This window comes from Centroberyx affinis, unplaced genomic scaffold (assembly GCF_046629955.1).
Source record: "Centroberyx affinis isolate AG114_WGS23_722 - 3 ecotype Tasmania unplaced genomic scaffold, CSIRO-AGI_Caff_v1 ptg008878l_1, whole genome shotgun sequence".
Classification (NCBI taxonomy): domain Eukaryota; kingdom Metazoa; phylum Chordata; class Actinopteri; order Beryciformes; family Berycidae; genus Centroberyx; species Centroberyx affinis.
The window spans coordinates 2,727-17,500 of NW_027284355.1; the positions used below are offsets into that span (position 1 = coordinate 2,727).

A 14,774-nucleotide genomic window follows, 5' to 3' on the forward strand; every position below is an offset into this window, starting at 1 on the left:
CATGCTCCCACAAACACACATACAAGTATAAATTCACATTCAAATACACACACACACACACACACACACACACACACACACACACACACACACACACACAGTCACTGGACTGGAGTAAGATTTGGGAACTCTCACTAAGGAATGGAAACTGAGCTCTCTCTCTTTCTCTCTCTCTCGCTCTCTCTCTCTCTCTCTCTCTCTCTCTCTCTCTCTCTCTCTCTCTCTCTTCTCTCTCTCTCTCTCCCCAGGATGGAGAATATTAACCTAGAGGAGAGTGACATGGTAACACACACACACACACACACACACACACACATAGCTAGGTGGACACAGTCTATAGATGCATGGTACTAGTTAATAGTAGTAGTAATTACAGGTAAATAAGTGGTAAATACACACATGGGGAAGTCGACTTTTACATGATCCCCAAGATGTCACGCTCTCACTCTGTTTACCGCTTGTTTCTAAAACAGTCGCCAAAAAACTACTTTTGTTTCTGACTAGAAAGTACTTGAACACACCGCAAGTAATATTTATGACAGTAAAACTCTGAAGTACGAGCTGACAGGAGCACCTGAAGGCAGCAGGACTCTTCCATCAGATCTCTGTGAGGTGAATGTTGGACTTCTGGAGCCACAGTTCGATCGTTTGGCTTCAGAACTCTTGGATTCTGCTGTTTTGAGTTTTTTTTTTTTTTTACCTTTTAGGAAGAAACGCTCTCCATTCACTCCAGCTGTTTTGCAGGAGGCTGACATGAAGCTGCTAGCTAACTCTCTGTGTGTTTTATTATGTTTATTATTATATATATCTATTTATTATTATTATATTATCTCGCCTCTGTGCCGGTGAGAGCCGAGGCAGAATGTGTTCAGGTCGTCCGTCCGTCTCACGCCTTGAGGGAATTTCTTCAAATTTGGCACAAACGTCCACTTGGACTCAAGGATCAACTGATTAAATTTTGGTGGTCAAAGGTCAAGGTCACTGTGACATCACAAAAGACGTTTTTGGCCATAACTCAAGAATTCATACGCTAATTATGACAAAATTTCACACAAATGTCTAATAGGATAAAATGATGAAGTGATGACATTTTATATCCAAAAGTTCAAAGGTCAACTTCACTGTGACATCATAATGTTTTGCTTACCACTGTAGCTGAGAAAACCATCTTGGGTCATTCTACAGAAACGGTGGAAGTGCTGTCACTTACTTTTCAGACACCAAAATCCTTTAAGTTGACCTAATAATCACATTAATTATATATGTTCAATAAATAAAGACTGTCCTTGCAGTGATAAAACAAAGTTTATTGGCGGAGGCATACGACCGTGAGGCATGACATGTTGACATACAAACTACAAACTTCTATATTTCATATAATGACAAAATTCTCATTTGAGTGAACTATTCCTTAACATGCTAACACTAGTTGCTGCTAGCTACATTAGCTAGTGTGCTAATTAGTGATGAAATGATCAGTCAAAACGCGTGTGTGTGTGTGTGTGTGTCAGGATGTGGATGAGCTGCTGCAGTGTGTGTGTGCTGCCGACTCGGTCCAGGAAGTAGAGCGGTTCGGTTCGGTTCTGGTCCAGCGGCTGCGGTCGGCACGGCAACGGAGACATGACATCACCGCCCAGGAGATGAAGGCCGTGATGGAGGAGAGAGACGGGTCTGTCGCCAGGGTGAGTCCGTCTGTCTGTCTGTCTGTCTGTCTGTCTGTCTGTCTGTCTGTCTGTCTGTCTGTCTGTCTGACATAGTGTTACATCTGTTGCTTGTTCCTGATTCAGATGGTTCTCAATAGTTTTCTCATTTGTTTTCATTCTACAGTTATTTATATTATATTATAGTTATTTTTATTATATTTATAGTCATATAACTGATATTCTGAGGAATATTCATTAGTTTGAATTCTCATTAAAGTTTCACTGAAGTGAACTGAGTCATGGTGTTAATTGAAAACCTCGTTAATGAGGGAGGCAATAGGCTGTTAACTGGACAGTGGTCAGTATATTTATATGTTGACCTTTGACCTGAATATGAATGCTTCTAACCCTGACTATGAGTAAATTCCTAATCATGACTAGGAGTACTAGTCCTTGTTGTAGTACTGTGTCTGTAGGTGTAAGTATGTGGCAGTACTGCAGTACTGTTGTGTTGTGCCGGGTGACGAGAGCTTTAATTTAAACCCAGCGGTGGTGTGGCCCGGCTCGGCTCTGTGCGGCCTGGCCCGGCTCGGCCCGGCTCGGCCCGGCTTGGCTCGGGCTCTGTGTGGCTCGGCTCGGCTCGGCTCGGCTCGGCTCTGTGCGGCCTGGCCCGGCTCGGCCCGGCTCGGCTCGGCTTGGCTCGGGCTCTGTGCGGCCTGGCCCGGCTCGGCTCGGCTTGGCTCGGCTCTGTGTGGCCCGGCTCGGCTCGGTGTGGCTCGGCTCGGCTCGGCCCGGCTCTGTGCGGCGGCGGTGCCACTCGCAGCGCGCCGGTCGGGTTACGGCAACACCAGCAGCCCAAACCTCAAATATTTGACATTTCAATCTGAACATGAATATTTTCAATCATCTGAAAACAAACCGGCCTGGAGACAAATATTGACATCCAGATATACTCACCTAACATGAGACAGGCTGTTTGCCTTGGTGTGTGTGTGTGTGTGTGTGTGTGTGTGTGTGTGTGTGTGTGTGTGAATACTTGCATGTTTGTACACCTGTTTGTGTACTTATGTGTGTGTGTGTGCAGTGTGTGTATACACCTAAATGTGTTTGTGTGTGTGCACATATACATATGCCCTGTGTGTGTGTGTGTGTGTGTGTGCGGTTGGTCTGACAGCAGTCATTTGAATCTAATCTGCCTGCTGAATATTTCCCTATGGAAACCGTCAAGCTGCTATCAAACCTGCTGGACAGACAGATACTCAAATCAGACAGAGAGACAGACAGACAGACAGACAGACAGAGAGACAGAGAGACAGACAGAGAGACAGAACCCGGTGTGTTAGTCTGAGCTGGTTCTAGTCAGTTCTAGTTCAGGATGACTTTATTATCAGCACCAGTAAACTCCTGGATATTAATAAGAATTAATATAAATTCATATACATCTCTCTCTGGGACGATCTGGATCAGAGAGAGAGACAGAGAGAGAGCGAGACAGAGAGACAGAGAGAGAAAGAGAGAGAGACAGAGAGAGACAGAGAGAGAGAGAGACAGAGAGAGAGAGAAAGAGAGATGGAAGGACTGAGAAAGAGAAAAAAGGAAAAGCAGTAGACAGAAATTTAATATGTATGTGGGGATGAGAGAGAAAGAAGAGAGAACTGAATAAAGAGAGATGGAGCGGGCGGATCGACGGAAGGAATGAAAGGAGATGAGAAAGATGGAAAAGGGAAAGAGAGAGAGCGAGAGAGAGAGGTAGAGAGAGAGTGGAGGAAGGAGAGAGAGTAAAGCGCTCAGCAGCAGTCTGAACTCTGATCTGTCAGATGGAGATCAGCTGGAGATAAAACCTCAAACATTCTGCATCCTGCATCTGTACTGCGTTAGTACTACAGTACACCGGTAGCCATGGTAACAGTCCTGCGTTACTACTACACTGGTAGCCATGGTAACAGTCATGCCCTCTGTCACTACTGCAGGATTTGGGGGTGCAGTACAGTCGCAGTACTGATGCAGTAGAGTCGCAGTAGTGATGCAGTACAGTCGCAGTACTGATAGTACAGTCGCAGTAGTGATGCAGTAGAGTCGCAGTAATGTGCAGTAGAGTTGCAGTAGTGATGCAGTAGAGTCGCAGTAATGTGCAGTAGAGTCGCAGTAGTGATGCAGTAGAGTCGCAGTAATGATGCAGTAGAGTCGCAGTAGTGATGCAGTAGAGTCGCAGTAGTGATGCAGTAGAGTCGCAGTAATGATGCAGTAGAGTCGCAGTAGTGATGCAGTAGAGTCGCAGTAATGTGCAGTAGAGTCGCAGTAGTGATGCAGTAAAGTCGCAGTAATGTGCAGTAGAGTCGCAGTAGTGATGCAGTAGAGTCGCAGTAATGTGCAGAAGAGTCGCAGTAGTGATGCAGTAGAGTCGCAGTAATGTGCAGTAGAGTCGCAGTAGTGATGCAGTAGAGTCGCAGTAATGTGCAGTAGAGTCGCAGTAGTGATGCAGTAGAGTTGCAGTAATGTGCAGTAGAGTCGCAGTAGTGATGCAGTAGAGTCGCAGTAATGGTGCAGTAGAGTCGCAGTTGTGATGCAGTAGAGTCGCAGTAATGTGTAGTAGAGTCGCAGTAGTGATGCAGTAGAGTTGCAGTAATGTGCAATAGAGTCGCAGTAATGGTGCAGTAGAGTCGCAGTAATGTGCAGTAGGTAGAGTTGCAGTAGTGATGCAGAGAGTCGCAGTAGTGTGCAGTAGAGTCGCAGTAATGTGCAGTAGAGTCGCAGTAATGTGCAGTAGAGTCGCAGTAATGTGCAGTAGAGTCGGAGTAGTGATGCAGTAGAGTCGGAGTAGTGTGCAGTAGAGTCGCAGTAATGTGCAGTAGAGTCGCAGCAATGTGCAGTAGAGTCGCAGTAATGTGCAGTAGAGTCTCAGTAGTGATGCAGTAGAGTCGGAGTAGTGTGCAGTAGAGTCGCAGTAATGTGCAGTAGAGTCGCAGCAATGTGCAGTAGAGTCGCAGTAATGTGCAGTAGAGTCGCAGTAATGTGCAGTAGAGTCGCAGTAGTGATGCAGTAGAGTCGCAGTAATGTGCAGTAGAGTCGCAGTAGTGATGCAGTAAAGTCGCAGTAATGTGCAGTAGAGTCGCAGTAGTGATGCAGTAGAGTTGCAGTAATGTGCAGTAGAGTCGCAGTTGTGATGCAGTAGAGTCGCAGTAATTGTGCAGTAGAGTCGCAGTTGTGATGCAGTAGAGTCGCAGTAATGTGTAGTAGAGTCGCAGTAATGTGTAGTAGAGTCGCAGTAGTGATGCAGTAGAGTTGCAGTAATGTGCAATAGAGTCGCAGTAATGGTGCAGTAGAGTCCGCAGTAATGTGCAATAGAGTCGCAGTAATGGTGCAGTAGAGTCGCAGTAATGTGCAGTAGGTAGAGTTGCAGTAGTGATGCAGTAGAGTCGCAGTAGTGTGCAGTAGAGTCGCAGTAATGTGCAGTAGAGTCGCAGTATGTGCAGTAGAGTCGCAGTAGTGTGCAGTAGAGTCGCAGTAATGTGCAGTAGAGTCGGAGTAGTGTGCAGTAGAGTCGGAGTAGTGTGCAGTAGAGTCGCAGTAGTGATGCAGTAGAGTCGGAGTAGTGTGCAGAAGAGTCGCTGTAATGTGCAGTAGAGTCGCAGTAATGTGCAGTAGAGTCGCAGTAGTGTGCAGTAGAGTCGCAGTAGTGATGCAGTAGAGTCGCAGTAGTGTGCAGTAGAGTCGCAGTAGTGTGCAGTAGAGTCGCAGTAATGTGCAGTAGAGTCGCAGTAGTGATGCAGTAGAGTCGCAGTAGTGATGCAGTAGAGTCGCAGTAGTGTGCAGTAGAGTCGCAGTAGTGTGCAGTAGAGTCGCAGTAATGTGCAGTAGAGTCGCAGTAGTGATGCAGTAGAGTCGCAGTAGTGATGCAGTAGAGTCGCAGTAGTGATGCAGTAGAGTCGCAGTAGTGTGCAGTAGAGTCGCAGTAGTGTGCAGTAGAGTCGCAGTAATGTGCAGTAGAGTCGCAGTAGTGTGCAGTAGAGTCGCAGTAGTGATGCAGTAGAGTCGCAGTAGTGTGCAGTAGAGTCGCAGTAATGTGCAGTAGAGTCGCAGTAGTGATGCAGTAGAGTCGCAGTAGTGATGCAGTAGAGTCGCAGTAATGTGCAGTAGAGTCGCAGTAGTGTGCAGTAGAGTCGCAGTAGTGATGCAGTAGAGTCGCAGTAATGTGCAGTAGAGTCGCAGTAGTGTGCAGTAGAGTCGCAGTAGTGATGCAGTAGAGTCGCAGTAGTGTGCAGTAGAGTCGCAGTAGTGTGCAGTAGAGTCGCAGTAGTGTGCAGTAGAGTCGCAGTAGTGATGCAGTAGAGTCGCAGTAGTGTGCAGTAGAGTCGGAGTAGTGTGCAGTAGAGTCGCAGTAGTGTGCAGTAGAGTCGCAGTAGTGATGCAGTAGAGTTGCAGTAGAGTCGCAGTAGTGATGCAGTAGAGGTGTAGTGATGATGCAGTAATGTTGCATTAATATTGGAGTAAACAGCTGTTAACGATTCTATAAACATCGCAGTAACATCACACACACACACACACACACACACACACACTTTAATGTGTGTATGACAGTGTGACTAGCTAACTGGACACACTGCTGTATCACAGACCTGAACATGTGACCATCTCATGTGAAGTCAACACCCTGCCCCCCCCCCCCCCTCTGCCTTAGCTCCACCCCTCCATCTTAGCCCCGCCCCCTGCCTCCCACCCTAACACCCAGTCTGTCTCCATTAACCCCGCACAATTCACCACAATACCACAGCTAACCCCACCAATATGAGCACGCCGCCATCTTTAACACCCACCCTCTACGTTAACACCACCCCTCTAATGTAACACCTTAATCCCGCCCTCATCCTAACGCCCCCATCAGGTCTGCGGGCTTCGGGGTTTAGAAGTATGTTGCAAATGCCGCCGTAATCCCCAGAGATGCGGAGAGAGAGAGAGCGGTGAAGCGGGGTAGAGATGAAGGGATCGGGCGACCACTCCATGCTGGAGGATTTCTCTCCGCCCCCCCGCCGCTCGGCCGATCCCTCGCTCCCTCTCTTCATCTCTCAGGGATTATCTCTCCGCCGCAGCCGAGACTTCTGGGAAATATTAGAAAACCGGGGGAGAAAAAACCTGGCTGCATCATTCCCTCAGCGCTCTCATTCACTCTCTAGCTCTCTCCACCGCCCCGTCTCTCTCTCTCTCTCATATTCCTCTTATTACAGCTGGAGGTTCCGGTATTGGAATCTCTCTTCTTCTGCTGTGTGCTGTTTGAGTTAATATCAGGTAATTACAGGTTATTACAGGTTATTAAAGCTCCATCTGGATGTGATTCGGCCCCTCAGGAGGAAGGTTGTAGGTTTGATTCCCAGATCCTGTCAGTCTGTCACTTCACTTTATTAGTAAAGCAACAGTAGAATCTGGACTGAACTCTGTTAGAGTGTCAGTGTGTCAGTGTGCTGCTAATTCATCCACATTAAAGCTCTGTGTGACTCTTGGGTCGTGTATCTTCTAGGGCTGAACAATTAATTGAAATTTTATCAAAATTGCAATATGGCCTACTGCAATTTTCAAATCGCAGGAGGCGCAATATTTGTTAAAGGTGAAATGTGTCAAAATACTATTTTAAATGAAATATTGTGGTGCTGCAGAGATGTCCTGGCCTACACATCATATTCTACAGACTTAAGAAAACATCTTTGTTTGGTACAGATCCCCGCAAATATCACACCATAATCATTTTAATATGTTTTTCAATGAAAGTGAGAATAATGATGTAAAAATTATCATTCCCTCTAATATCGCAAATCATATCGCAATTGCAGTATCAGTCAAAATAATCGCAATTAGATATTTTTTCAAAATCGTTCAGCCCTAGTATCTTCCTCCATGATAACCCCCAAATCAGTGATTCTGTGATCTGTTGCTCCGGTAGAGCAGACTGGAGAGTTGTGTTTTTTTTTCTCTCTCCATTCGCTGCCATTGTCTGGAGGAACGGTCTGAAAATCACTTCTAGCACATAAAGGAACGCCGACAAAGCAGATTCTGACAAGATATAAAAAACTAGTCCTGCTGCTGAATTGTTTTGAAGTGAATCTCTTTCTTTATGTTTATTAAACCTTTCAGTCTGAACAAGTGGAACACTGAAATCCGGTCGGAGGAAACTTATGATGGAACGAAGAAAATAAAATGTTTACCAATAATTGTAAATAGGTGAGAAAAGGCAGGAGACTGAACTTTGACAAAGCAGATTCTGACAATATATAAACAACAAGTCTCTCACTTTTTTTTTTTTTTTTGACAATTATTGGTTATTGTATTATTTTCTTTGTTCCGTCGGCATAAGTTTCCTCCGACCGGATTTCAGTGCTACACTTGTTACAACAACCAGTCAGTCAGCTCAGCCCAGCCCAGAACACACACACACACACACACACACACACACACACACACACACACACACAGTGCAGACTGTACAAGCAAAAAGCAGTCAACCATGTCTATCAAAACTCTCTCTCTCTCTGTCTCTCTCTCTCCATGTGGACATTCCTAGACAGACTGTTGGACACTCAGCATTCCTTCCACCACACACACAGACACACACACACACACACACACACACACACACACACACACACACACACACACACACAGCCACCATGCTGTTTCCTCTTCCTCTGCAGACAAGAATAACTTCACAACCCAGCCCAAACACACACACACACACACACACACACTGTCAGTAGTCCAGTCTAGAAAAACAGTTTGTGTTCCAGACCAAACACTCTGTCCTCTGTACTGTCACACTGACTTATAGCTACTGTGTGTGTGTGTGTGTGTGTGTGTGTGTGTCTGTGTCTGTGTGTGTGTGTGTGTCTGTGTGTGTGTGTGTGTCTGTGTGTGTGTGTGAGAGAGAGAGAGAGACCTGGAACCATGAACCGTGAACCATCTGCATCCAAACTGACAAGTTTGTATTTGACATTTTATTTCTTGGTGTCGTTCTGTTGGTGAAGATGTTGTCATGGCGATATCAAGTTTTATCAAGATACAAATCACTGTAAAGGATTAAATCTGCTGCTGAATAAAAGATGAATACATCAGACAGTCACCTTTCATTTCATTTACTACTACTGCTACTACTACTACTGCTACTACTACTACTACTGCTACTACTACTACTACTGCTACTACTACTACTACTGCTACTACTACTACTGCTGCTACTGTATCATTTATCTGTTAATCAGTTTGATCAGTTTTGCTCTAAACTGCTTAATTTACCAACAAATAAACATCTATAGATGAATCTGCATCCTGGAATACCTGCTGACGAACCCGATTACTACCCCCCACACACACACACACACACACACACACACACACACACACACACACACACACACACACACACAGAACCCTCTTGTTGAAGAACAATCAAAGCCTCCAACAAATGGTGTGTTAATACTACTGTCTGTGTGTGTGTACAGTATATTCACAGTGATTTTCTCTCTCTCTCTCTCTCTCTCTCTCTCTCTCTCTCTCTCTCTCTCCCTCTCTCTCCGCAGTGTAAGCGGTTGGAACAGGATCTGGTTCAGGAGAGAGAGCAGAGTACTGACAAGGTACACACACACACACACACACCAAACACACACACACCCTTGCATATTAACTGGCCAGCCTCCTGTGTTGAATGTAGATTATGGGATGTCTGGTCCATCGCCATGCCAACCTGCCGTGGCGACGCTGCAGTGTGTTTGCCAACAACTTGTTATTCAAACAGGGTCGCTGGGACGCTGTGTGTGTGTGTGTGTGTGTGTGTGTGTGTTTTATCAGGATGCAGATGGGACAGGATTGTTGTCAGTGTTGTAGGAAGCCTGAAGATGAGGCAATAAAACTATTAAATATTATAGTTCCACTGGGAGCTACCCAGTATAACCTGTACAGCCAGTTCAACCAGGAGGAACTGGTTTAACTGAAGGAACTGTGTTCTAATCAGTCAAACCAGTAGAGCCAGTATCTGTTATCTTCCAGGTGAAAGCCGTCTGGGTTACGGTGCTTCCTCGCTTCCTCGCTTCCTTCCTCCCAGTCTGACAGACACTGGCAGTTGAATTTCTAGATTCAGACGCCGCGCTGTGTTTGATTCGTTTATTTTATTATTTGAGACTCATGAACACGTACAGTACGTGTTTGTGACGGGTCACAGCAGACTGAGGCGTCTCGTTCCTCTGACACCGAGGGTTCCAACCCACAGAACATCTCAGACCAGCAGAACATCTGCTGTCTCAGCCCCACTAAAGGTGTCCCTCAAGGCTCCATCCTAGGCCCCACTCTGTTCTCCATATACATACATAACATTGTCAGTGCAGTAGGAAATTAAATTCAAAGATACATTTGTATGCGGATGACACCATTTTATATTGGTTGGACCGTCCTCTGATGCTGTTTTGCACTCAGTTTTCATAGTTTACAGGTGGCTTTCTCTAGTCTGAACCTTGTCCTGAATACATCTAAAACAAAAGTTCTGTGGTTTGGTAGGAAGCCTGTTGTTATCACAACAGCATCACAACACTAACGGCTCAGTTCTGGACTAGTTAGATAATACACTCTCTTTTTCTCCGCATTTATTGAATCTTCTATGGTGATGTTTTTACAGACATGCAAGCATGAGTGCCCGGCTTCATGTTTTGTACCATCCAGCAATTAGGTTTGGCAAAAATTCCCCCAATACAACACACCATTGTAACTTATACACTTCTGTTAATTGGCCATCGTTACACATCCGAAGAGAGATTCACTGGGTTACACTTATTTACAAAACCGTCCTTGGTCTGACTCCCTATCTGAGAAACTAAACTAAACTGGACAATTTTATCTCCCTCGCTGCTTTTAAGGACTCTATCACAGAGATTTACACACACACACACACACCTGCAGCTGCATCCCAGCCCTTTAACCGCCCAATCAAATCTCTCTGCTCTGCCTTCATGACTTTATCTGGTTGGTTGTTTGGTCTGTGGTTTAATTATTTCCATATTGTGTTGGTTCTTGTCCTCCTGCCAGGCCGTCATTGTAAATACGAATTTGCTCTTAATTGACCTGCCTGGTTAAATAAAGGTTAACTAAAAACAAAACAGAAACAGCACCACTCTTTCTTTACCTTATGATCTAAAGCACAGAGCCGAATCTGAATCTGAACCTGAACCTGACTCTACTGAATATAGTTTCTCCCCAAAATAAGATCTGACTGAAGACTGACAGCTCAACATTAAACTCAGACATGGAACTGTTTAAACCAAGTGTCGGTACTTTTTAAACCACTTGATGGTAGTTTTTACACCAAATGATTTGAAATGACAGGAGGGAGCTCAAGTCCTAGATTAGACTGAATCAGATCTCTACACAGACTGGATAGTAAACTTCAGCTGTCTGTTGTTTTGTGTGTCTTTGCTTCAGTGTCGGTTGTTTCTTCTAAAAAGTGTTTTTTCCGTCCAGCAGGCGTTTCCTCCTCCATCCCTCCGTCCGTCTTCTGCTTTATAAAACTGCTGCTTCTCTTCATCTCGTCGGCTTCGTGTTCGTCTGTTATCTTATTAAGAAATATATTAAATTTTGTTATTAATGTAGCACTCGGTTTTTCCATAAAGCCCCTTAATTAGGACGGGGCTCCGGGGATTAGAGCCTGGAGGGTTTTTAATTTTCAACAGAAACACGAACAGCTGTCGTTAAATTAGCCGACAGAGCCGAGCGCCGAGCGCCGGAACGACCTGAAACCAAAACAGACCTTTAGATCCAGACGGGTCAGAGGTCAGAGGTCAGCTGGGGTCACACACCTCTGTTGGAGGATGATTCAGTTTTTCTCTTTTATTAGACAGTAGTAGTGGAGGAGGGGGGTGATTAATGATATGATTGATTGATATTATTGAAGCATTTGTTGTTGTTACTGTCAGGTTGTCATGGTTACCAACTGAATCTGGTTACATTGGTTGTTTTTGCTTTGGCAAGAAAGACTTCTGTATTTCCTGCCAATGAAGCAGCTTGGAGGAGGGGGGGGGAGGGGGGGTGAGGAGGGAGGAGGGGGGTGCAGCTCAACCTGCTGAACGACTGAACCAACAGAGGTAACTTCAGGTTATTTGATGTGTGTGAACAGTATAACCAGTATAGACAGTATGACTAGTATAACCAGTATAACCAGTATAGCCAGTATACACAGTATAACCAATATAACCAGTATACATAATATAACCAGTATGACCAGTATAACCAGTATATCCAATATAACCAGTATACACAGTGTGACCACTATAACCAGTATATCCAATATAACCAGTATAACCAATATAACCAGTATACACAGTATGACCAACATAACCAGTATACACAATATAACCAGTATAACCAATATAACCAGTATACACAGTATGACCAGTATAACCAATATAACCAGTATACACAGTATGACCAACATAACCAGTATACACAATATAACCAGTATAACCAATATAACCAGTATACACAGTATGACCAATATAACCAGTATACACAGTATGACCAATATAACCAGTATGACCAATATAACCAGTATACACAATATAACCAGTATACACAGTATGACCAATATAACCAGTATACACAGTATGACCAATATAACTAGTATACACAATATAACCAATATAACCAGTATACACAATATAACCAGTATACACAGTATAACCAGTATAACCAGTATACACAGACTGACCAGTATGACCAGTACAGTTTGTCTTCAGAACACTGTTAGACAGTTTCAGTGGAGCTGTTCGCTTCAGCAGAGTGTTAGAAGGCCGGGATGGAGCTGCAGAGGGGAACTGCTGAGTGTGTGTGTGTGTGTGTGTGTGTGTGTGTGTGTGTGTGTGTGTGTGTGTGTGTGTGTGTGTGTGTGTGTGTGTGTGTGTGGTGGGGAGGGGGGGTAGTGAGTGCATTTTCATTTTGGGGTGAACTACTCCTTTAACTTAAAGGTCAGGTTAGTTACTCCCCTCTTCCCCCTTTATACCTTTGTCCCCCCCCCCCCCCACACACACACACAATCCCCCCCTCCCTCCCCTTCCCCCCGTTGACCTTCACTCCTCATGTTAAAGGTCAGTGTCTGTCCTGCTTACTGAAGCTAATTTGGAAATTATTCTGATTAAATTCTGATTAAAGCTCCGGCTCTTTGAAGTGCGTTTGGTTTCTCCTCCGGCCCCGCTGGAGAAAACACATATTGACTCTCGGGGTTCGTTTCTTTTGATGTCGCACTTTGACTTGGAGACCTTGAGGGCTGCAATTAACATAGAGGGGGGGGGGGAGAGGGAGGGGGGGCGAGAGAGATACAAAGAGAGAGAGAGAGACTGACATGTAACTGACAGTATTTTCTTCCCTTCAGGACGAGTTGCTGAGGCTTCAGAGAGAGAGAGACAACGCTCTGGAAGACAGACAGCGACTGGAGGAGGAGCTACAGACACTACGAGCCTATCACAGGTCAGACACCGAAAACACCCAATCAGATTTAGTCTTTAGTCTGATACAGAAACATACAGCTTTCTGTCTGAGGATCCCAGGCTCATACAGGGTCAAACATTCAGAAAGTTTACTCTGGGCCGGGCCATGCAAAGATCTAATGTTTGCGATGTTCCTGAGACGGAAAAAAGCACTGAGCATAACCGGGGTCACAGTTCCATCTAATGTCAGGCTGCTGTGACCTCTGACCTTTGACCTCCTTACTACAGGTTGTGCTGTAGGAGTTAGAGCTGACTGTGATGCCGAGCTCAGCGGCGTCTCTCCGATCTGATGTGAGCTCTAAAATGGAAATGTGAAATGGAAATGTGTTCTCATATCTGTGCAGTAAACCTGCAGCTCCGCCCCTTTAATGTGACCAACCTGCCACAGACAGAACACTAACCTCTCCTTTAAGACTTCATCATATCCGTACAGCACATGTTCACAGGTCTGAGCCTGCTGCACTTCCCTTAAATACAGACACCAACGTGGACTAGACTAGACCAGTGGTTCTCAACGGGGGGTCCGGGGACCACCAGGGGTCCTTGAGGGAGATTCAGGGGGTCCCCAGCAAATTGAAAAACTGTAAAACTTCAGCATTATTTCATTTACAAGAAGTCAGCACAATTAGAGAATATAGAAGAATGACTGTTTTGGTCATAGTTTCTCTGTTATCTCTCTACCTACAGTACAGACAGTCATGGAGTTCTGGACAAAATCATATCTAACAATGAAAATATTCTCAGATTTGGACTAGACTAAACTGAAGTAAGCTGAACTCAACTGAACTGAACTGACCATTTTGAAATGAAGTGAGTCTGACCGTTTCCTCTAAGTGAGATTGAGTGGCAGTCGAAGCACAAGTGAACTCACACGTTCAAGTCAGTTGGAGCAGCAGCCGGAGCCGAGAGACGGACTCTGCTGTTGAAAGGTGCGTTTGAAAAGTGAAGTGGATTCACCGGGTCGACTGTCTGTGAAGATTCAGAGACTCCAACGCCACATTTTCTGCCACAGCAGCTGTTTTTAGGGCATTAAGAGCCTGAACGTGTTGGAGGAAGAATCTTCTGGAGCCGACATGGAAAGAGGCTCCGGTTCCAGGCTGGTCTAGTCTTAGTTTCTTGTCATTTTCCTGCAGTGCAGACCGGTGCTGGTTCCAAGTCAGCGGTCAATAAAGCCGCTTTTCCACCGCATGGTACCGGCTCGACTCGACTCGACTCTACTCGCCTTTTTTGGTTTTCCATTGGGCGAGTACCAGGCCAAAAGTACCAGGTACCAGGCACCATATCACCTGGTACCTGGTACTTTTTTTGGTAGCACCTCCATCGAGGTTCCAAGCGAGCTGAGGCGACACCAAAAGGTGACGTGAAAACACTGCAGACTGCTGATTGGTCAGAGAGAATCGTCATCGCGGGAGAAATAATCTTCTGAAATAAAATCTGTCTCCTTCCTGTGACTAACAGCCACACACCGAGAATCAAGAACTCCATCCCTTCCATATCCGCCATTGTTGCTGTGTGTGTGTCGCGTTGAAGATGATGACGTCACGGCAGTTTTCATGCGGCATCGCTATGACGACCAGTTGTGGCTGGGGGGGGGGGGGGGGGGGCACATTGAGGGGGTACTATC

The 14,774-nt window shown here is 45.4% G+C and overlaps 1 protein-coding gene across 1 annotated transcript in view; it reads left to right on the top strand.

The window, feature by feature from the left end:
- Positions 1-249: 249 nt before the first annotated feature.
- Positions 250-14,774, top strand: part of LOC139640275 (mirror-image polydactyly gene 1 protein-like) — a 32,526-nt gene continuing 18,001 nt past the window's right edge. The window contains exons 1-4 of the mRNA XM_071514459.1: positions 250-282; positions 1,512-1,682; positions 9,206-9,259; positions 13,036-13,130. Coding sequence (XP_071370560.1) covers positions 250-282; positions 1,512-1,682; positions 9,206-9,259; positions 13,036-13,130 — 353 coding nt within the window. The remainder of the gene's footprint in view (positions 283-1,511; positions 1,683-9,205; positions 9,260-13,035; positions 13,131-14,774) is intronic.